Below are 23,630 nucleotides of genomic sequence, written 5' to 3'. Positions count from 1 at the left end.
CGAGTCTATTCAAAAGAATGTTGTGGTCGATAGTATCAAATGCAGCGCTAAGATCGAGTAACACTAATAGAGAGATACAGCCACGATCGGATGATAAGAGCAAATCATTTGTAACTCTGACGAGAGCAGTCTCAGTGCTATGATACGGTCTAAATCTTGACTGGAAATCCTCACAGATAACATTTCTTTCTAAAAAGGAACATAATTGTGAAGACACTGCCTTTTCAAGTATTTTTGACAGAAAGGGTAGATTTGAGATTGGTCTATAATTGACTAAATCTGTAGGATCAAGTTGCGGTTTTTTAATAAGTGGTTTAATAATAGCCAACTTAAAAGTTTTCGGTACATATCCTAATGACAAAGATGAATTAATGATATTAAGAAGAGGATCTATGACCTCTGGTAGCATCTCTTTTAATAGCCTAGTTGGTATAGGGTCGAGCATACATGTTGTCGATTTTGATGATTTAACGAGTTTAGCCAATTCTTCTTCTCCTATAGCAGTGAATGAGTGTAATTTTTCCTCAGTGACACTACAATGCTCTGTCTGATGTGATGCTGTATTAGACGGCTGCATGGTTAAAAAATTTTTTCTAATATTATCAATCTTACATGTGAAGAAGTTCATAAAGTCATTACTGCTGTGCTGTTTACAATCATCAGAAGTTGAAGCTTTATTTTTGGTTAATTTAGCCACTGTATCGAATAAATACCTTGGGTTATGTTTGTTTTCTTCCAAGAGAGTTGAGAAATAAGCAGATCTAGCAGTTTTTACAGCCTTTCTGTATGTGATCATGTGCTCTTTCCACGAACTACGAAATACCTCTAATTTTGTTTTCTTCCAGCTGCGCTCCATTTTTCTGGCTGCTGTTTTAAGGGCCCGGGTGTGCTCGTTGTACCACGGCGTTGGACTATTTTCTTTAATCTTCTTTAAGCGCAGAGGAGCAACTGTGTCTAAAGTACTGGAAAAGAGAGAGTCAATAGTTTCTGTTGCAACATCGAGTTCTTCTATACTATCTGGGATACTGAGCAGATGATACTGATGAGGGAGATTATTTAAAAAGCAATCTTTAGTAGCGGCAGTGATTGTCCTGCCATTTTTAAAGCGAGGGGGCGGCTTTGCAACCTTAGCTAAATTAAGTATACATGATACTAAGTAATGATCTGAGATGTCATCGCTCTGCTGCAGAATTTCAACGGTATCAACATTTATTCCATGTGACAATATTAGGTCTAAAGTATGATTATGGCGATGAGTGGCTCCTGACACGTGTTGCCTAACTCCAATAGAGTTTAGTGTGTCTTTAAATGCTAATCCCAATACGTCTTTTCCGTTGTCTACATGGATATTAAAATCACCAACAATTAGTACTTTATCTACGGCCAGTACTAACTCTGATACAAAATCAGCAAATTCTTTGATAAAGTCTGTATTATGCCCAGGTGGCCTGTATACAGTAGCTAACACAAATGTTGAACGGGTTTTATCATGTACACTACATAGCGTTACATAAAGCACCAAAACTTCGAAGGAATTATATTTGAAACTAGACTTCTGAGTAATACTGAAGATATTATTATAAATTACAGCAGCCCCTCCCCCTTTACCTTTCAGACGCGGCTCATGTTTATAACAATAATCTTGGGGGGTGGACTCATTTAAGGTAATGTAGTCGTCAGGTTTTAGCCAGGTTTCTGTCAAACAAAGCACATCTAGATTATTATCTGTAATAATATCATTAACAATAAGCGCTTTTGGGGAAAGGGATCTAATATTCAGCAACCCAAGCTTTATCAATTGTTCATCTGTATTATATATTTTGTTTATTTGTTGGACGTCAATTAAATTTTTACTGTTGAATGGTTTTGATGTTTTTTTGTATTTACTAATTCGGGGAACAGACACAGTCTCTATTTGATAATATCTAGGTGAAAGAGTCTCTATGTGCTGGGATTTATCTGACTCCGGTAACGTGAGACAGCTAGCAGACGGTCGGTTTAGCCAGTTTGTCTGCTTCCTGACCTGGGCCCTAGTGAGTCAAGGTTTAGCTCTAAGACTATGTGCCAGATTACTAGAGAGAAGAGCGGCACCACCCCAAGAGGGATGGATGCCATCCTTCTTCAACAGGTCAGGTCTGCCCCAAAAACTTTTCCAATTGTCTATGAACCCTATGTTATTTTGCAGACACCACTTAGACAACCAGCCATTGAGTGATGATAGTCTGCTAACTATCTCATCACTCCTTTTTGCCGGGAGCGGTCCAGAACAAAAAAACAGCCTCAGACATCGTACTAGCGAGTTCACACACCTCTTTAATGTTAATTTTGGTGATCTCCGACTGGCGAAGTCGAACATCATTAGTGCCGACGTGAATAATAATCTTAGAGAATTTACGATTAGCTTTAGCCAGCACTTTTAAATTTGCTTTGATGTCAGGTGCTCTGGCTCCCGGTAAACAAGTGACTATGGTGGCTGGTGTCTCTATCTTCACGTTCCGTGTAATAGAATCGCCAATGACTAGGGCACTTTCAACAGGATACTCAGTGGGTGCTTCACTGAGAGGGGAGAACCTGTTTGATGTTCTAACCGGAACGGAAAAGCGGTTCTTTGGTCTGCGACTATGCTGCCTCACTGTTACCCAGTTGCCCTGCTGCGAGGGCCCTGCAGCCGGAACCGAAGAATGTACAGAGTTCACTAAGTTATTCGCATCCAAATCAGTGTCTAAAGCTGTTACATCCTCACTACTCTCAGATAAAGTATGGATGCGTGTTTCTAATTCTGAAATCTTCTCCGTCAGCCTAACTATCTCCTTACATTTATCACATGTGAAGCCCTGTTCGCCAGCGGAGAAGCCTACACTAAACATGCGACATGCAGTGCAGGTGATAATGACAGGAGAAGACATGACTTACCGTGTTTGTTGATTAATCCAATTTACCACTTACCACAATCGTTTGCTGGACACAATTTACTAATCCAAGTTATGAACTCAGAAAAAGGGAGGCCCGGGTGCAGAGATAACAAGCTAACAGGCTAGCAAAATGCTAACGTGTGATGGTGATTTAGATTAAAAGCTAGCGATGTCAAATTTAACGTGATAGGCAATTTTTAAACAATGTATGGTGATGAGTAAGTTATATTTAGCAGTAGAAGAAAGAGGAAATATCAAAATAAAGATTCAAACGTAAGCAAGGCTCTACAGAGCTCCAGACTTGAGCTACAGAGCAACAGACACAGCAGGCAGACAGGAACAATCGATCAGGCAGGAGAGCAATCCAACCGGTGATTTGTAAGCAACAAATAACTACAATTGAGTGAGTTGTTAATAACTGGTTGTTTTTATATGATACATGTTTTTTCACTATAATGAAATAAATGCAGTTAAGAGATTTATATCTTGTGGATATCAAAAGTGGTGATTATGAAGTCTGTACACAATGAAATGTTTTAAGTGTCAGTTTACCGGTGATCTGAAGACATCAGCATAATGAATGAGGAGAAAACAGATCTATTGATATGAGAGCAGCTGTTAACACCTGAAACAAGCCTTACAGGATCATCAGCACAGAGATCTCACTTTATTTGTGTCTGTTTGGGGTAGAAAAAAGATCTATAGTTTTATTAATCCTGACAATGTGAGACAGACCCAATAACACCATCCATCCATCCATCCATCCATCATCTCATCTCATCATCAGGCGTTCCCAGGCCAGCCGGGAGACATAGTCCCTCCAGCGTGTCCTAGGTCTTCCCCAGGGCCTCCTCCCGGTGGGACGTGCCTGGAACACCTCCCTGGGAAGGCGTCCAGGAGGCATCCGGAATAGATGCCCGAGCCACCTCAGCTGGCTCCTCTCGATGTGGAGGAGCAGCGGCTCTACTCTGAGCTCCTCCCGAGTGACTGAGCTCCTCACCCTATCTCTAAAGGAGCGCTTCAGCCACCCTACAGAGAAAGCTCATTTCAGCCGCCTGTATCCGGGATCTTGTCCTTTCGGTCATGACCCACAGCTCATGACCATAGGTGAGAGTAGGAACGTAGATTGACCGGTAAATCGAGAGCTTTGCCTTGCAGCTCAGCTCCTTCTTTACCACGACAGACCGGTACATCGACCGCATTACTGCAGAAGCTGCACCGATCCGTCTGTCAATCTCCCGTTCCATCCTTCCCTCACTCGTGAACAAGACCCCAAGATACCTGAACTCCTCCACTTGAGGCAGGAACTCTCCACCCACCTGAAGCGGGCAAGCCACCCTTTTCCGACTTGGAGGTGCCGCTTCACACTCGGCCGCAAACCGTCCCAGTGCACGCTGAAGGTCCTGGCTCGAGGAGGCCAACACGACAACATCATCCGCAAAAAGCAGTGACGAAATCGCGTGGTCCCCAAACCGGACACTCTCCGGCCCTTGGCTGCGCCTAGAAATTCTGTCCATAAAAATTATGAACAGAACCGGTGACAAAGGGCAGCCCTGCCGGAGTCCAACATGCACCGGGAACAAGTCTGACTTACTGCCGGCAATGCGAACCAAGCTCTTGCTCTGGTTGTACAGGGACCGAACAGCCCTAAGCAGGGGGCCGCTGACCCCATACTCCCAGAGCACCCTCCACAGAATGCCACGAGGAACACAGTCGAATGCCTTCTCCAAATCCACAAAACACATGTGGACTTGTTGAATTGAATTGAATTGAACTTTATTGTCCATTCTGTTTGTCACGGAACAGAAATTTATCTTTGACACTGGTGACATTACACTGCAGTTCATTGATATATACAGAAAACAGTATTGGAGACAGTACACATCCCTGCGGTACCCCAGTGTTTAAGACCAAGCAGTCTGACATGACATTATTATTAATATAGACTTTCTGAGGTCGGTCTTTAAAGAATTCTTTAATCCATAAAATCATCCAACTACTGACACCTAAATCATAAAGGCGCTTTAGAAGGAGATAAGGTTGAACAGTATTAAAAGCAGATGAGAAATCCATAAAAAGTATTCGAACATATGTATTTGAATGATCTAGATGATGTTGAACCTTACTTAAAAGAGTAACAGATGCATCCACAGTGCTCCTATTGGCCCGATAGGCAAATTGCAGAGGATCAATAGATGTCTCAATTTGGGATAACAATTCATTACACACTATACGCTCCATGCATTTGCAAAGAACTGATGTAAGTGCAATTGGGCGAAAGTCATTGAGTGATTTTACATGAGGTATTTTAGGCACCGGGATGACAGTAGAATTCTTCCAGGCTAATGGTACAAAAGCATTGTCCAGAAGAATTTGAAACAGCCTTGTACACACACATCCCAGTTGTGCTGCACATTCTTTCAAGACTATCCCCTTCAGGCCATCTGGGCCAGGTGCCTTGTGTGGTTTGACTTGACGGAGCACTATGACAACCTCTTTCTCCTGTATAGTCATAGAATCTGATTGAGTCATGTTTGGAAATTCATTACTACAGGTCGAATCATTCAAATTATTAAATCTTGAAAAAAAAAAATTAAGATCATTTGCAAAACAATGAGGGTCTTCATATTGTTGAACTCTTCTCTTTTGTCTACCCATCATTGTATTCAAACCATTCCATGCGTCTCTTACGTTCCCTGTTTTAAATTTATTTTCAACATTCTCTTTATATTCATTCTGTGCATCTTTTATCTTACGTTTTACTACCTTATTTAACTCTCTTACTTTCTGCTGATCATTTTGCAAGAAAGCAATTTTCTTCATATTTAGATAGTGTTTCAACTCTTTGTTAATCCACGGCTTATTATGTGGATAGATTCTGATATTCTTTGTTGGGACAACAGAATTTACACAGAAGTTAACATAGCAGGTTATTGTGTCATTCAACACTCCATAATTTTTACAGCAATCATCATCATTAAAAAATAAGTCCCATTCAGTACACTCAAAACAGCCTCTTAACTCCTCTGTTGAATCTCTGGTCCATGTTTGAACCTGCTGAACGGCAGGCTTAATCCTCTTTAACATTTGCCTATATTTTGGTTACAAATAAATGACATTATGATCCGAGCGTCCCAGAGGTGGATGTGACCTTGGAACATATGCACCTTCCAGGTTACCAAAGCATTTATCAAGAGTCTTAACCAGTCTTGTCGGACAGGTTACATATTGCTCAAGATTTGGCAGCAGCGTAGATACATCGCATTTATTAAAATCTCCAAGCAGAAATACTGGGTCATCGGCAGAATTGCACAGCGCTCTATTGTAACTATCAGCTATGCATTCGGCAGCAAGTACAAAGTTTGGTCCAGGCACATAAACTAAAATAATTGTTATTTGTCCAAATTCACGAGGCAAATAATGTGGCCTAAATGAGACAGTCAGTAGTTCATAGTGAGCTGAGCAATGTGTTTCAGGTACCGTAAAGTTCTTTGCCCACCTACTATTTACGAACATACACAGCCCTCCTCCGATGGTTTTGGTTGACTTAGCACTGTCGCGGTCCAGACAGATTAATGAGTAGCCGTCCAAGTTTATGTTGTCGATCGCCTCCGTCAGCCATGTCTCCGTAATGCAGATCAAGTTGGCTCTTTTAAAGTCTCTGTTATATTTCACCAATGCTGTGAGCTCGGATACTTTATTTTGAAGCGAGCGTACATTGGTGAAAGTTATTGTGGGAAGAGGAAACCGACTGCCGCGATGTTTAAGTCTGTTTCGGATTCCGCCTCTAGCGCCCCTCCGTTTCACCTTTCTCTTTCTGTTAGTTGTGTGGATAGGACACATTATTTCATGAAGAAACTTTGGTGGAGTTTTAACATTGTATCGGAGTCTCAGCAGATCTTCGCGGCTGTAAACCACTGTCTTTAGATCTCTCAAATCCACTCCGTCTCCCAGTGCACAAACACAGTCGATCACGCATTTTAGGATCCAGAACACAATGATAAGCTTAAAAAGCATTTTGCTCTTAAAAACGCAGTCTATTGAATTTTTTAAAAACAACCAAACAAACAAACAAAACACACGAGCACACCAGCGTCTGGGGTCAGCACTTGCGCATCCGCCCCCCCTGCACATGCGCCCCCCCCCCCCCCCCCCCCATGGGAGTTTGGGCAAACTCCCATGAACCCCCCAGCACCCTGGAAAGGGTATAGAGCTGGTCCAGTGTTCCACGACCGGGACGAAAACCACACTGTTCCTCCTGAATCCGAGGTTCCACTATCGGCCGAATTCTCCTCTCCAGTACCCTGGCATAGACTTTTCCGGGGAGGCTGAGAAGTGTGACCCCCCTATAGTTGGAACACACTCTCCGGTCCCCCTTCTTGAAAAGAGGGACCACCACCCCGGTCTGCCAGTCCAGAGGCAATGTCCCCGACCGCCATGCGATGTTGCAGAGGCGTGTCAGCCAAGAACAGCCCCACAACATCCAGAGACTTGAGGTACTCAGGGCGGATCTCATCCAACCCCGGTGCCTTGCCACCGAGGAGCTTTTTAACCACCTCGATGACTTCAGCCCGGGTGATGGACGAGTCCACCTCTGATTCCCCAGCCACTGCTTCCTCAACGGAAGACATGTCGGTGGGATTGAGGAGATCCTCGAAGTATTCCTTCCACCGCCCAACGATATCCCCAGTTGAGGTCAACAGCCGCCCATCTCCACTGTAAACAGTGTTGGTAGGGCACTGCTTCCCCCTCCTGAGGCGTCGAACGGTTTGCCAGAATCTCTTCGAGGCCGACCGATAGTCTTTCTCCATGGCCTCACCGAACTCCTCCCAGGCTCGATTTTTTGCCTCCACGACTACCCAGGCTGCAGTCCGCTTAGCCTGCCGGTACCGGTCAGCTGCCTCTGGAGTCCCACAAGCCATCCAGGCCCGATAGGACTCCTTCTTCAGCTTGACGGCATCCCTTACTTCCGTTGTCCACCACCGGGTTCGTGGATTGCCGCCTCGACAGGCACCGGAGACCTTACGGCCACAGCTCCGAGCGGCCGCAGAGACAATGGAGGTGGAGAACATGGTCCACTCGGACTCAATATCTCCAGACTCCCTCGGGATCCGGTCGAAGCTCTGCCGGAGGTGGGAGTTGAAGATCTCTCTGACAGGGGGCTCGGCCAAACGTTCCCAACAGACCCTCACAGTACGTTTGGGTCTGCCGAGTCTGTCCAGCTTCCTCCCCCGCCATCAGATCCAGCTCACCACCAGGTGGTGATCAGTTGACAGCTCCGCCCCTCTCTTCACCCGAGTGTCCAAGACATATGGCCGAAGGTCTGATGACACGACCATAAAGTCGATCATTGACCTACGACCTAGGGTGTCCCGGTGCCACGTGCACTGATCGACACCCTTATGCTTGAACATGGTGTTCGTTATGGACAAACCGTGGCTAGCACAGAAATCCAATAACAGAACACCGCTCGGGTTCAGATCAGGGGGGCCGTTCCTCCCAATCACGCCCCTCCAGGTGTCACTGTCACTGCCCACATGGGTGTTGAAGTCCCCCCAGTAGAACGACTGAGTCTCCAGTCGGAGCACTTTCCAGCACCCCTCCCAGAGACTCCCAGAGGGCCGGGTACTCTGCACTTCCATTCGGGCCGTAGGCACAAACGACAGTGAGAGACCTATCCCCGACTTGAAGGCGCAGGGAAGCGACCCTCTCGATCACCGGGGTGAACTCCAACACATGGCGACTGAGCTGGGGGGCTATAAGCAAACCCACTCCAGCCCTCCGCCTCTCACCATAGGCAACTCCAGAGTGGTAGAGAGTCCAGCCTCTCTCAAGAAGTGTGGTTCTAGAGCCCAAGCTGTGCGTGGAGGTGAGCCCGACTATTTCTAGTCGGTACCTCTCGACCTCCCGCACAAGCTCAGGCTCCTTCCCCGCCAACGAGGTGACATTCCACATCCCTAAAGCCAGATTCCGTGTCCAGAGATCGGGTCGTCGGGGGCCTCGCCCTCGACTGCTGCCCGATTCACTATGCACCGGCCCCTTACGCTCCCTCCTGCAGGTGGGGAGCCCACAGGAGGGCGGCCCCATGTCACTCCTTCGGGCTGAGCCCGTCCGGACCCCATGGGGGGAGGCCCGGCCACCAGGCGCTCGCATACGAGCCCCAACCCCAGGCCTGGCTCCAGGGTGGGGCCCCGGCTGCGCCATGCCGGGCGACGTCACGGTCCTTGGTGTGGTTGTGAACATAAGGGTTTGTGAACTGTTCTTAGTCTGGCCCGTCACCAAGGACCTGTTTGCCTTGGGAGACCCTACCAGGGGCATATAGCCCCAGACAACATAGCTCCCAGGATCATTCGGGTACTCAAACCTCTCCACCACGATAAGGTGACAGTTCAAGGAGAGGGACCAAGGTCTGAGGGAACAATAACACATAAAACAAATACAAAATGCAACATATCTTTACAGTAGTCTTTCTGGTTAATTTCTGTTTCATTACTTCAGGTAAACCACTATCTTACAGCACAGCAGCATTCACAGCAATAAAGGAATACATTTTTTTTATTTGGTCATTGCAGTTGCACATATAAAATGGTAAATCAATTCTATTTTTTGAACTTCATTCACATTATCTAGATTCACATTTATATCTCCTGTGATTGAATTAAAGTTGTTTATCACAGGCTTATAGTATAAAGTATTTTAGAATTATCCCTTCCAGTTGCCTACACATTTTCCTTTAGACGATAAGTAACTTAAACGAATTTAACTTGTAAAGGTAATATGTTAAAATATAAACAGAAAATAAACGTTAGTGGATTTAACCGTTTTTCACATGTTCGTTGACCTTGACAGACCCCCAGAAAGATACACAAAACGAAACCCTACGAAAAATGACCAAGAAAGGTGTATTTTATGGTAAATACACGAAACTGTGTGAACTGCTTACCTCACCTCAGAAGAATCGTGTGCGCGGGATCCGTGCTGGCGTCGATGACGTCATCACAACGTCGTGAAATAAAAAATATAGGCTACTGGTTAAAAAAAAGCTAAATTCTGTTTACAATGACAAAACAATCAAAACGTTACAATTGAAACAAACAGAAGAGTAGCACACTCAGTCGAGCTGCTCTCTTTCTGCGGATTATGTAAAGTTTGTGGTTAGCCTACAATGAAGACAGGAATGATTTTAGTCTAGTTTGTAAAAAACGAATAGTCGTTGTTCTGACTTAATGATATGCGGTATAAAACAGGCGCCTGTGTGAATATCAAACTGACTAAAACAAATTAAATTGAAATGTATTGGTTTGTTAAAAGACAAACGTCACACTTAAGGGTCAAATAGTTCATGAAGGAGACTGACATTTCATTTGATCCCAGTCATGTGTGGGGGGTGGGATAATAAATATTAGGCTATTTATTATAGGCATTTATTAGGAATCTAGAAATATAAAGTATTGAAAGCACAAATATTAATTTCAGATGAATTACAAAAAAAGGCCTATTACAAAAAAATATTAAATTGTATATTCTTGATCCAAGTATCATAGGCAATAAAAAGATGAACAATCAAAGTTGGTGATAAAATAAGTATTGGATTGAATGGTTACAAATACATAGATCAGATAAATGTCCAGAGTTGTTACATATTAAACACAAGGAATGTCCTCCATATTTAAAATGTACTTCAACAACAAAACAATAAATTCAGACAAATAACCCAAACCATTCGTAAGTTCACCCATACGAAAATCAACCATGGTTTTATTATAGTAAAAGTGCAGTAACCATGTTTTTTTTGGCTAATTGATTATCATTTATATAACTAGTTTTACCACATATACCAAGTTAAACTATGGTTAGAGTTGAAAACCTTGGTTAATTTAAAACCATGTTTTTTTTGGTTTTATTTGTAGTAAAACCATGGTTCATTAGTCTAATCCTTCCAATTACAAGAGTAATTATATTTAAAAATCTTCCCTATTAAAAATAAAGGTCAAACAAATCAAAAACGTTCTTTCTGTATTTGAATATAAAACCTATTCAAAAAGGGGAATTGTGAAAGAATAAATTGTGCAAATTAAGTTTTTCTGCTCCCTAGTGGTCAATGCAGGGGTCATTTCCTGTCACATGGTCTTGGTTTGTATTGGATAGAGGATTTCTTTGCTCTACTGAAGTCACAAAATCCCACTGATACATTAACAGATTTAACTAAAGTACCAGTAATTTCTTAGTGAAAAAAGTTCTGAGTTTTGCAAGAGAACGCAAAAGCATTGAATTTTCCATAGGAGTTCCATAGAATCAGTAAAATAATGGCTGTAAAACAAGTAACGTGTTCAGTCAATGATTAGTTGGTGAACTAATATAAATTTAAGTAAGTAACTCTTCCCACATGGAGGGCAGCGTTACCACTATTCTCCCGTGTGGATCCTCTCATGTGTTTTCAGACCTCTTGACCGTTTGAATCTCTTGTCACAGTGTGAACACTTGTAAGGTTTTTCTCCAGTGTGAGTTCTCTGGTAAAGTTCTTCCCACAGTCAAAGCACATGTGATTCTTCACACCGCTGTCTTTTCTGATGTGGTTTTAATGACTCATCTGACTAAAACTCTTAGAACACATGTGAGGTTTCTCTTTTGAGCCCAAAGAAAAATCTTACTGATCACAGTTATATGGTCTTTCTCCAGAATGAGAACGCAGATGGGATTTTAAACGGTTTACACGTGTAACTCTCCCCGCACTGATCACATGTGTGCGGCTTCTCTCCAGAGTAAACTCTTTCGTTGTTAGACTTTGTTTGTTTGGGAAACTCTTCCCACGATGAGGGCAGGCTCTTTGTTTCAGTAAATCACTTTCAGCCTGTGAGCGACCCAGCTTATGCCTGATCGGTGTATATAAATAAAGAACATTCAATAGTGATGATTGAATAAAGCTTTGTAAAGCACCAATGCTTTCATCACAACTGTATCGCAACACAGTGTACGTAAAATGAATAGCACCTACCAAAGTGCTGTTTCACATTTGGTTCTACAACAGTTTTTTTTTTATTGTATATAAATATTGGTCATTGTTGAAGAAATTAATTAGTTTTCGGTGTACTGGCACTAAAATAAGTAAAAATGAAATCTGTGATCTATTTGAACTCTGCCTTAGTTCTTACTGTTATTTCATATGTTAATTTGGGCTTCATATATAAATTACAATATTGAATAAAAAACATAAAGCTACTGCATTATAATGTGCAGGAAACGGCACTGGGATTCCTATCTTCTGAACCACTGAAGCAGTCATGTGGTGTCCAGGCGAATGAAGCTTCAGATGTCATTGATCACGCGCTTTTGGCAAAACGAATCAAGCTCTGATATACAGTGCTTTGAGAAATATTTTAACACAAGCCGAGTGTGCTCCAGCTGGAGCTAACTGTTAAATATTTTTATTAACGAATGCAAAAAACGGCCAAAAAACATATTACAGTAAAGTGATAGTTTGGTTTGAACAGATTAAAGCTTGATCTTACTCAGTAATGTTTTGATTATCATAACACTAGAAGGCATTATTAGATAAGAAATATTAATATATATTTTAAATATTAATAGTTTCACAAAAAAAATGTTAGGCAGAACAATGCATCGGTCAGCAAATTGGACGAGCATATAAATCGAGCGTTTGACGCAAAATAGACCCGCGTTTGGATGAACATTCTCTATTCTATTCTCTCTGGAGCAGAGGTGGACAAAATACACAACTATTACTTGAGTAAAAGTACTACTAGTCAAATATTATTCCGTTACAAGTTAAAGTTCTAAAAACTGATTTTTACTTAAGTAAAAGTACAGAAGTAATTGTTTTTAAAAGTACTTAACTATCAAAAGTAAATGTAATTTTGTAAGTCAATGCATTATTTTATTATTGTTGTATAAATGCACATTATGCCACCATGGTTTACATTTTTGAACATTGGGACATGCGTCACGTGTATGCCAACTAAACTAATCTTTAAAAAAAAAATCATCCACTGACTTTCAAAGCTGCTACAGAAACGACTTCCGACTTTGAGGACCTTGATAGGAATGTAGTGGAGTGAAAAGTATGATATTTGTCTTCCAAATGTCTTCTCGTGCCCAGTTTGATGACCTGTTGTCCCGCATCGGAGCGAGTATAGAGCGGGAAGGTCTGCCGCGGTTTATCACAAGCAGGCTCCTGATTAGTTAACGTGGCGCGAACAGATGCCAAAGTTCAGATTTTTCAACTCGGGCGTCAGACGTGACTTCGCTTCAAATGTGTGAATGCACAAAAAGCATAAAATAAAATCATTCACTTGTAAAGGCTGTTACATACTCAATTCTCGCTCCCAGGGCTCCGAGCCCTGGTTTGGGAGTTCTCGCAGCTCCTTCTCGACACATCATCTGAGCAGAGCTTTTTTTCTTGTGGGTGTCCGAGAACTATTGTGTGATTGGTCAGAATTTTAAAGTGGGCGGGGTTAATGCTGAGAAATGGAGATTCTCGACACCTGCTTTTCTCCTGAAGTATGGAATGTACTGGCCAGAACGAACTTTATTCTTGCCATCTCAAGAAAACGAACAAATTTCTTTGTTCTTGCGGAGTATGTACCAAGCTTAACGCGCGTTTCACGCAAGACGCTAAAAGTGTCCTTTGCATCACTCTAAACACATCTATCGTGCCGCAGGATCTCCAGATGCGCGTCATCGCAACTTTACATCGACTTAACATGGAAGTAACATTCGCGTTCGGTGTGAACGCAGCATTAGATCGGATGGATTTAGACGGCAGATATATTATATCTGAATTCCCACCAGAAGATGTCCGTTTGATCTGGTGTCCCACACCAGTAAAACATGTCAACGGACAGCCTTGTCTGCTTCCCCAAAACTCTTGAGTCTTCTATCAGTCGGAGAGTTTGACAGAAGAGCATAAACAGGAGACAAAGCGATAATAAAAAGAGCTGAGTTTATTGAATAATCTTAGTTGCATACGTTTCAATGCTCTGAATGTCAATGTCTGAATGCTCAGACTTGGATGCTCAGTCTGACAAGTACAAATCCAACAAGTGTTACTATATCAAACAAAAACAATGGAAAATGCTTCACGACATCGTCTTGTCACGTTTAACACCTTGAGATGGAGACATTCTCTTATATCTTACAAACCACACAATCATAAGATTAAACAACAACAACAGCAAGCATTGAAAGAGCAAGGAAATAAGTAAAATTATCCGTAATATAAAACCATAAAATGACAAATCAATAATAACATGATTAAATGCTAAATAAAATGATTAAATGACTAGTGATTATAAAATTAAATTGTATATAAAAACAAGAAAATAATAAAGGATGTACACGCTTCAAAACCATTTCATCTGTACTCAAAATCAAACAGAGCTTTCAGATCATACATCAGTCAATGATATAAACACTACAGATCATTCATTAGACACTACAGAAAAAAAAAGGAGAACACAGCATCCATAACGTCACAGGAAAAACTATATTGTACACAGTAAACAAATTTTGCAATTACGTAAAAAGGAATCACAACTGAGTAAGGGGAATATATAGTATACTTGATGTACTGCAGGTTTAGTGTTGTATTGAGTGTCCACATCACAGGCAAAGGGAAAAACTGACGGATCCAGCCTTGACAACACTCCACACCTCCTTCATCCTCCTCCACCATCTCTTATACGTACTCTTCCTCCGTTTCCCTCCATTGCACCGGCGCACTCTGATACTCTGATCTGGCTTATATTTCGTACAGTTGGTTTTATCACATCATTAGAAAGCGTGAACAAATTTGAGTCGTTGTGTGTAAACGATAACCACTTTGTTTTAGTTAACTTCTGCAGCTCGCATTTAGCAAACACAGCGCAACACGTTTTAGTGAGTGCAAATGTTTAAAGGAACATGACACTGTTTTTGAAAATAGGCTCATTTCCTGACTCCCCTATAGTTGAGTTTGACCGTCTTCAAGTCAAGTCAACTTTATTTATATAGCGCTTTTAACAATGTAGACTGTTTCAAAGCAGCTTTACAGTGTTAAACAGGAAAATAATGCAACAGAATTTTATCCAGCTGTACAGCCATTCTGGAGAAAACTGTGATGTCATCAGTCATTTCAATAATCATACAGTGACAGTGTGGGCTTTAGATCAGTAATTTAGTTTATATGGTTAATTTAGTTTAATAATTAGATTTATTTGGATATTTAGTTGAAAAATTTAGTGAATTCTTCGAATCCATTCAGCAGAGCTCCGGGTCTGGCGCTAGCACTTTTAGCATAGCTTAGCATAGATCGTTGAATCTGATTAGACCGTTAGCATCTCTCTTGATATGATATTACGCAGCGGCTGAAAATAGTCCCAGCGCTCCCTGTGTGAGCCGGTTGTACCATTGGTTATGTTGACGGAAGTTAGCCTATTTTCAGCCGCTGTGTAATATTGCGCGGCTCACAGCTCTTGATTATTACGCAGGAATGAGAGTATAGTTCCTGCCATATCGGCCTAGAAAATCACAACTTCTCATTTCCTGTCGGTCTTAGCACACGATGAACTACAGAATAGTCACGTTTTAAATTATCCTAGAAATATAGACACACCCTAGCGGCAGCAAATCTAATTTGACGCGAGGGTAGTCTAGCAACTCTCCGTTGGCTTGCTAGCTGGAAAAAAACAAACTCTGATCAGGCCAATCACATCGTGTATAGAGTCGGTGGGCGGGCTAAACATAATGGCAGAGTTGCGGCGGTTCCGCGTGCTACTCGTAAACAAAGCAGCTGGCGAACGGCGGTCTTTCGAATTGGCTTTGGCCGCGACTCTGGAAGACTTGTTAAGTTTTTCTTTGAGAAAAGAACAAAGAACGGCACTGAAGTCATTCTTAAGAAAGGAAAATGTGTTCAGAGTTTTGCCGACCGGATACGAAAGTTTAATCTCTCAACTAGCTCCACTTCACGTAGCTCTCTGGTTGGTTGTAGCGCTATCCTATTGCATACAGAGGGAATTTGAAAGACAACCGTTTATCCCGCCCTTCGGATTGAGCCCTGCCAATGGTGCGTTCCCAGACCCAACATCTTGATGTGGGTCTGGCTTGTCAGGCTAGTTTTAAATAGGAAAAATAATCAACTCTTTGGTCATTTTTGAGTGAGATGCTAACAGTCTAATCAGATTCAATGATCTATGCTAAGCTATGATAAAAGTGCTAGCGCCAGACCCAGAGATCGGCTGAATGGATTAAAAAACGGTAAAACTCAACTATAGGGGTGTCGGGAAATGAGCCTATTTTCAAAAATAGTGGCGTGTTCCTTTAGAGTTTAGCAAATAGAGTGCATTGCAAATAGTGTCTAACTGCTTGAACTTCTTTAGAAAGAGGGATTTATTCGACAAATTGGTTTAGGCCATTGAGAATTTGGTTCAGTGATTGGGGTTTAGTGTCTTAGCAACTGTGAAAATTGTTTACTCAGTTTATTAAAAGTTTAAAAGGTAAAAGTTAATTATTAATTTCAAAACCTGACGTGATTTCGTTGTTTTATTTATTAGTTAGAATAGGCTTAACTCGATATTTTAACTAACTGCAAAAGCTGAATAATCAATCAAAGCCTACCGATTAATCAGTGAAATAATCAACGAGCAGTCAATTCATCGATCTAATAATGTGATTAATCGAATATCAAAACAATCATTAATGCAGCCCTACACAGCACACACTGGAAGTACGGGATCAGAACTCAAACTACTTACTGTCATTTCAGGCGTGCATTTTCTTTTTATGACCGATTAGAGTAGATAAATGAGTGAAACTCTTCCCACACGGTTGGCAGTGATACGGCTTCTCTCCACTGTGGATTTTCTCATGTATTCTGCGATATTCTGACCGCTTGAATCTCTTGTCACAGTGTGAACACTTGTAAGGGGTTTCTGTAGTGTGGACGGTCTGGTGCACTTTCAGGGCTCCATCTGTAAAGAAACGCTTCCCACACTCCGGGCACACATGATCCTTCACACCGCTGTGTCTTTTTTGGTGTATTTTTAACGCAGTCGCATTGCGAAAACCCTTCCCACACAAATAACAGACGTAAGGCTTCTCCTTTGTATGAACTTTCTTGTGGTCCCTCAGGAAATCTGGCCTAAAAAACTTCTTACCGCATTGTTCACAGTTATATACTCGTTCTCTAGAATGACTAAGCAGATGTACTTTATAAACGCCTGATTTTATGAAGCTCTTCCCACATTGGTCACACGTGTGCAGATTTTCTCCAGTGTGGGTTTTCATGTGATCCTTAAGGGCTCCTTTTCGTGCGTAACTCATCCCACACCGATCACACGCGTGCGGCTTCACTCCGGTGTGGATTGACATGTGTTCATTAAGAGTTGCTTTATGTGCAAAACTCTTCCCACACTGGTCACACGTGAACGGCTTCACTCCAGTGTGGCTCTTCATGTGTTCGTTAAGGTTTCCTTTGTGTCTGAAACTCTTCCCACACTGAACACACGTGTACGGCTTCTCTCCCGTGTGGATTTTCATGTGTACGTTAAGGTTTCCTTTGTGTGTGAAACTCTTCCCGCACTGATCACATATGAACGGCTTCTCTTTAGCGTGGTTTTCTATGCGTACGTTAAGGTTTCCTATCTGAGTGAAACTGTTGGTAGACTGATCATACGTGTACAGCATTACTCCCGTGTGGATTTTCATGTGTACGTTAAGGTTTCCTTTATGTGAGAAGCTCTTCCCGCACTGGTCACATTTGTACGGCTTCTCCCCAGAGTGGGTTTTTATGTGCAAGTTAAGGTTTCCTTTTTGTGCAAAACTCTTCCCGCACTGATCACATGAGTACGGCTTCTCTCCGGTGTGGATCCTCATGTGATCGTTAAGGTTTCCTTGATATGGGAAACTCCTCCCACACTGATCACATGAGTAGGGCTTCGCTAAACTGTGTATTTTCTTGTGTTCGTCAAGCATTCTTTGTTGTGCGAAGCTCTTCCCGCACTGATCACATGCGTGCGGCTTCTCTCCCGTGTGGATTTTCCTGTGTTCATCAAGGTTTGCTTTTATTGTGAAAATCTTATCACACTGATCACATGTGTACGGCTTCCCTCCACGATGAAACTTAATGTGAAGATTAAGATTTTGCTCACATGAGAAACTCTTCCCACACTGAGGGCAAGTGAAAGAGGTTTTGTCTGTTCTGTCCAATGAGAGACTCGAGGATGTTTCTTCAGTTTTGACATGTTTCTCCGCCTCTTCAATCAGTTCTTCAATCTCCTTGTTTGTTTCTATCAGGTCTAAAATGAAAGAAAAAAAATTGTAAAGTTTGATTTTCAGTAAACCAAAAACAAAACAAAAAGAGAAATGAAAGGAAAAGCATGCAAAACATGACCTCATAGTAGAAAGTATGAACATTTGAATGGAGCACATTTAATATCCATATTTTTTAAAAACATTACAGGCACAAATTGCATGTTTTTAAGAGAGGAGTATTATTAGACTTAATAATAGACTATTATTGACTAAATTTTACACGTCAGGGTTGTAAAACGTTACAAATTTTAGTAATATGTTAGCAAAAACCATGAACCAGATATAAATTAATATAAACAGACAATATTTAGTCTGACATTCTGATGTTTGCCATCAGTATGAATGTTTCTCAAACTACATTTCAGTTGTTTCAAGAAAATAGTTTTAGGCCCTATTTTGTGCCCAGGTCATGGAGTTACCCGAATATTATTTGCTTTAAAGCTGCAGTACAGAAGTAGACTGGGTACATTTTGCCAGTGATTTGATCTGGCCCTGCAGCTCAGGCTGGAAACCAGTACATATGCTGGGACCAATCACAAACCGGTTTATCCACCTGACGCGCTATTGGGCGGGATTAACCCGATGACGGATAGAAAAGCGATGGGTCGTTGGTCTGATTGGTTGAGGGACTATCCAATTGCGTTAAGTCATTTGAACGATGCGCCTCTTGTGCAGCAGAAAATACAGAGCATACTCCCAGACCCATGTTCAATCTTAAAAGATTGGTCTGGTGATAGCCAGACAAGTACAGAAGAGTATTTGGTTTAAAATTAGGATACCTAAAGGATCTCAGGCTCGATACTGTGCAATGACTTAACATGTAAATCACTGGCACTTAACGCTACATTCACGTCTGGTGTGAACGCACCATTAAATGCATGAATGTTTCGCCGATCATTATTACATATCCAGGTCTTTAGAGACCCCAATCTATATCGAACACGGATGGATAAAATTTGATATTACAGTAACAATTACAGAAGAATAATGTGGTTCCCTAGATTATTACAGGAAAGCGGCACAGTAATCCATCACTCAAACGTTACTTTCAAGAGTCATTAGCTGTGCTCAAGGGATGTTTTTGAAGTTTGGATATTTAAGAAATTTATAATAACAAATAATAATAAAGCAATATTCCCTGTTGATACATGTACGATGTATAGTTTATTAGCAACTGCAATGCTAAAACGTAAATTAAAATGATTGTGACGGATGTGAGGGGTTTTCGGCAAGAAAGACTGTACCCGCGAACAGTTCAGAAAGAACACACGTGTGCAAAAGTATACTGATGTAAATTTAAAGTAACATCTGAAAAAATTGTAAAAAAACGCCTTCTTTAACCACTCGTTTTTAATTGACACTGATATTGATTCGTATTTTAATCTTTACTGTTTTCTGTTCCTGCCTGAACTTAACATGATCCATAAACACAGGGCGATTTGTACTTAACTGTCCCCTTTTATTGTGTTTGTTAATTTTATCATGAAATACAAGCGATACGTGTGGTTTGGCGTTCTTTAATGTGGCCTGACAGACCACTCAACATATCAACCTTGGAATGAGCTTAAATCATATCATGTAATGTCAAATTTACTTCAGAAAAGACTCAAACTCATTAGTCAGTTACAAAAATAGTCCTTATATTTTTACTTAACCTGTTGTCTACATGAGAAGGAAAATTTTATGAAATATCGCCCATATAACTGCATGTGAACAGCTGCCTTTCACCAAATTCATCAAACTATGAACAACCTAAATGATAACGGTTCATGCGGAGCAGCACTTCCTGTGAACGGAGCCGCTCTGAGACGCACGTAACTTATATGCATGTAAAATGATTAATCATTAAAGCCCATATATATTAAACCCGCAGGGCATATATTAATTTAATTGAATCGTGGCCTTTGGGAAGTCACAATAGGACTATGTTATAGTATGGTTTTTAAATGGTTTAAATACATCATGCAGTCTTAGAAAATGGTCTAAAGGCCTGTGCACACCGGGACGATTATCACGCTCTTATCGCCAGAGTTTTTCGGCGCGTCTTTGTGTTCACACCCAAGCGATTTCCACTGGCGATGCGGCGAGTGAACGGGCACATTCAGTAGATGATGCCGCTCCCGGTACACAAGGTGGCGCTGCCACTTTACGCTTCTGACACTCGCTTCTCACGCAGAAGAAGAAGAGAGACAGTATTTACTTGCTTGTCAAAACCATTCACACACTTTTGCTAACTGGCAAGCAACATTAGCAGCTCATCTTTTTTGGCCCGGTCCCAAATGGCACCCTAAACTTTTGCAGTCTTCCTACGAGTCCGCACTTTCATGAGATAACGCGGCTTTGACTGTCTGGAAGAGGTCACACCAGCGCGGGCTCGCGAGCACCCTTCTGAGACCTAAAATGACAAATGGGACACTCTACGGTCTTGTGGACTTAACGGACATGCACACGTGGCAGCCTTTGTAAGTCCACAAGACCGAAAGTGCACATGAAGTGTGCCAGTTGGGACAGGGCCATTGGCTGTGTTCGAAATCGCCTCTTGTACCCTCATTCACTATTCCTTACATTAGTCACTGATATAGTCCACTTTGAAGTCGAGTTTGTGATTTCGGACACTAATTGCGCCAGAAAGGCTGCCGTTTTTGCTGTTTATTTGAAATGTAGCAAATCGGCACCTCCAGTAATAATGAAAAGATTTATCTTGAACTCTGCCACGGAAACTAGCATGTATAAACCTTAATCAAACAATATAATCATTTTAAAAAGGAATTTATACCTGTATGCATGATATTGCGCTGGATCAGTGCGGTTCGAAAGATGGATGGATGATTGATTCAGCTGTGAACACTATTTGAGGGAACAGCCATTTAGTGGTGTCCGAAACCATAGTGGACGTTATTAAGTGCACTCATTCAATCCCACAATGCACCGCAATAACGAGTTTACAACCGATGTATGCTCGACGGCTAGAGAATACCCATAATGCACTGTGAGAGTCGCACCAGGAGATGGCATCAACCCACACACTTTTTAAGCCCAATGATATTGGACCCACTCACTTTTATTGTCTCTAATTGAGCACACGTCTGTTTACATATCCTGATAAACACTTACTAAATTTTATTTATAAAATGTTATTTATTATTTATAATATTTTCACTTTTCTAATATATTCATTTATTCATTTTCTTTGAAAATAAATGCCTTTCCGATCTGATATGTGATGGGGAAAAGGATTAGAGCGAGTTCGGCAAATCTTGACGCCATGCGTCTTACCCCTACACTATTGTTGCTGCGTAAGATATTGCGTTTTTCGTAGTTTTGTCTGCCTCAACCAGACGTTTAGTAAACAAGCAGAGATATTTGTACTTAATTCATTCAGAGCGCGACTCTCAGTGCATTGAGAGTACAGTCTGGTTGAGAGTGAGAGCGATTCAAAAGCATAAGGAGTCTTTTCTCGTTTGCTCTCGCGGGACTTTGCGGTCATACGCCGATCGGTCTGCGCAGCGCTGGTGCATCGAACAAGCATATTCTCCAGCGCATACATCTACTGTACACTCGTTATTGCGGTGCATTGTGGGATTGAATGAGTGCACTCAAAAACGTCCACTATTGTTTCGGACACCACTACAGATGGATGTTCATTCAAATAGTGCCCTATGTAGGGTATAGGGGGCAATTTCAAACACAAACCTCTTCGTTGTATCAGTGTGTGCTCGGCAAGACCGTTTTGTGCTTGAGCACACCAAGTGATGTTTTACTGTAAGTTCAGCAGCTCCAGGCCCGTCAACAAAAGCACCGATCTCATTGGTCGACCAGTTTTTAACGTGCCACGTCAAAACAAAAAAAAAAGAACTTTTTTTTAAATTACTCTTTTACGTCGGCAATAAACGCGTGCAAAAATCGTCCCAGTGTGAATAGGCCTTTAAGCATAATAACCTTATTGAAGAATCAAGAATAAACACCCACCTATTTGCTCTTCAGTGTCTTCCTCCTTTATTCTGCAGGGTTCTGGATCACTCATGGCTTCAGTGTTCATTCACACACTCTATCTTCACTATGGGCTGATGGGAATATCCCAGCATTTACTGGAGAACCGCTGTGGGAGGAGAAGCAGAGCAGCCAAAATAAAAATGCTTTGATTAATTCACACACTTAAAACATGTTGTTTGTGTTTATCTATCGAAAAGTTAAGTTATTTAATTAGTTTTAAAACAAATTCACATATTCTACTTATCTATTTTTATGTTTTTGTTAATTGTGGCACTCCCTTTCATTGAGTCTTATCAGGGAGATTATTTCATTAACTACAGTTATAACTTCCATACAGCAGCAATATGTCCATATGAACCTAAATATAGTCATAAAAACCGGACAATTAACTTTGTTTTTTAAAGGACAGAAATGGCTCTTTAAATAAAGAGAACAACAAAGCAATATTTAATGTTTCCGATGTAAAACTTTCTTCACATTTATCTACATATACAGATTTACCTCTTGTGATGGATTTAACAGCTGCTAAAAAGCCTCTTAAATGTCAGAAACAGATATTAATGCTATACAAACAAACAAAAGAAAAATTCGATTCCTATTATTCACCCTCACAGATCATACTTTGACTTTTGATCAAGCGGCATTCAGTAACAATAGCATTTTAGCTCCAAACATCGAAACAATCATAACAAAAACACAATATTTGCTCAGATCTTATTGAATTTATCATGAGTTCCTCACACGGTTTCCTGCTAGGCTAATGTTTACTTCAGTCAGCGGACGCGGGAAACACGCACAGCTCTATACCAGATCAAACCCGTACAGAAATAACCCTGTAAAGTACAGCTTTAACAAGATGTTGTTGTTTTTTTAATAATTGTATAAATATACGAAGCACCGTGAACTGCTTACCTCACCTCAAAGACTCAACGCTGTGATGGCGGTGGTGGTGACGTCGTCTTGTTTAACGGCGGGTCGGAGACGCACGTGCGCATTACCGCCATCTATCGGCCAGATGGACCTTTCACAGACTGTGTTGACGCGTTAATCCGCATTATAAATACTGCAACGTTTTTTATATACTGCACATTTATATATTGTTTTTTAATGTATGTACATTATTAACACTTTGTATTATATTACATCAAATTACAACTAGCTAACGCTGCGAGGGTGTTTCTACTTCTGCGGCTTCTGAGTCTTTTGCTATTTAAGCAAATGGGAACACAAAATATTTAATGTAGTCTCTCATTCACTGCTATGTATGTTTACCCAACTATGACGACTTCCGCTTCTGAGAAACCTGGAAATGAGAAAAGGGACACTCCTATTTTTGCCCAAATTACAATTAGGGGTGATTGGGGCATAAGGTCAAATGGGACAGAATAACTATACAGAGTTTATTTTCTCACCTAATGA

General features: G+C 41.4%; 1 protein-coding gene across 2 annotated transcripts; it reads right to left on the bottom strand.

The window, feature by feature from the left end:
- Positions 1 to 13,858: 13,858 nt before the first annotated feature.
- Positions 13,859 to 23,162, bottom strand: LOC307120896 (uncharacterized protein). Of its 2 annotated transcripts, none has more exons than XM_079808130.1 (3): positions 23,129 to 23,162; positions 22,188 to 22,317; positions 13,859 to 18,202 (listed from the first exon to the last, which is right to left on the bottom strand). In XM_079808130.1, exons 2-3 carry the CDS (start codon positions 22,255 to 22,257, stop codon positions 16,668 to 16,670), a joined length of 1,605 nt encoding a protein of 534 aa, XP_079664256.1. In that variant the 5' UTR covers positions 22,258 to 22,317; positions 23,129 to 23,162; the 3' UTR covers positions 13,859 to 16,667. The 2 variants fall into 2 exon arrangements, with proteins under 2 accessions (XP_079664256.1, XP_079664255.1); XM_079808129.1 differs by having other exon boundaries at positions 23,124 to 23,150.
- Between the last annotated feature and the right edge of the window lie 468 nt (positions 23,163 to 23,630).

This window comes from Gobio gobio (genome assembly GCF_949357685.1).
Source record: "Gobio gobio genome assembly, chromosome: 24".
Lineage (NCBI taxonomy): Eukaryota > Metazoa > Chordata > Actinopteri > Cypriniformes > Gobionidae > Gobio > Gobio gobio.
This window is presented reverse-complemented; position numbering and strand designations above follow the sequence as displayed.

Coding starts and splice junctions, on each gene's coding strand:
- LOC307120896 (XM_079808130.1), bottom strand. CDS start 22,257: ATGAACACTGAAGCCATGAGTGATCCAGAACCCTGCAGAATAAAGGAG. Junction 18,203..22,187: donor AGACACTGAAGAGCAAATAG/GTGGGTGTTTAT, acceptor CTTTCATTTTAG/ACCTGATAGAAACAAACAAG.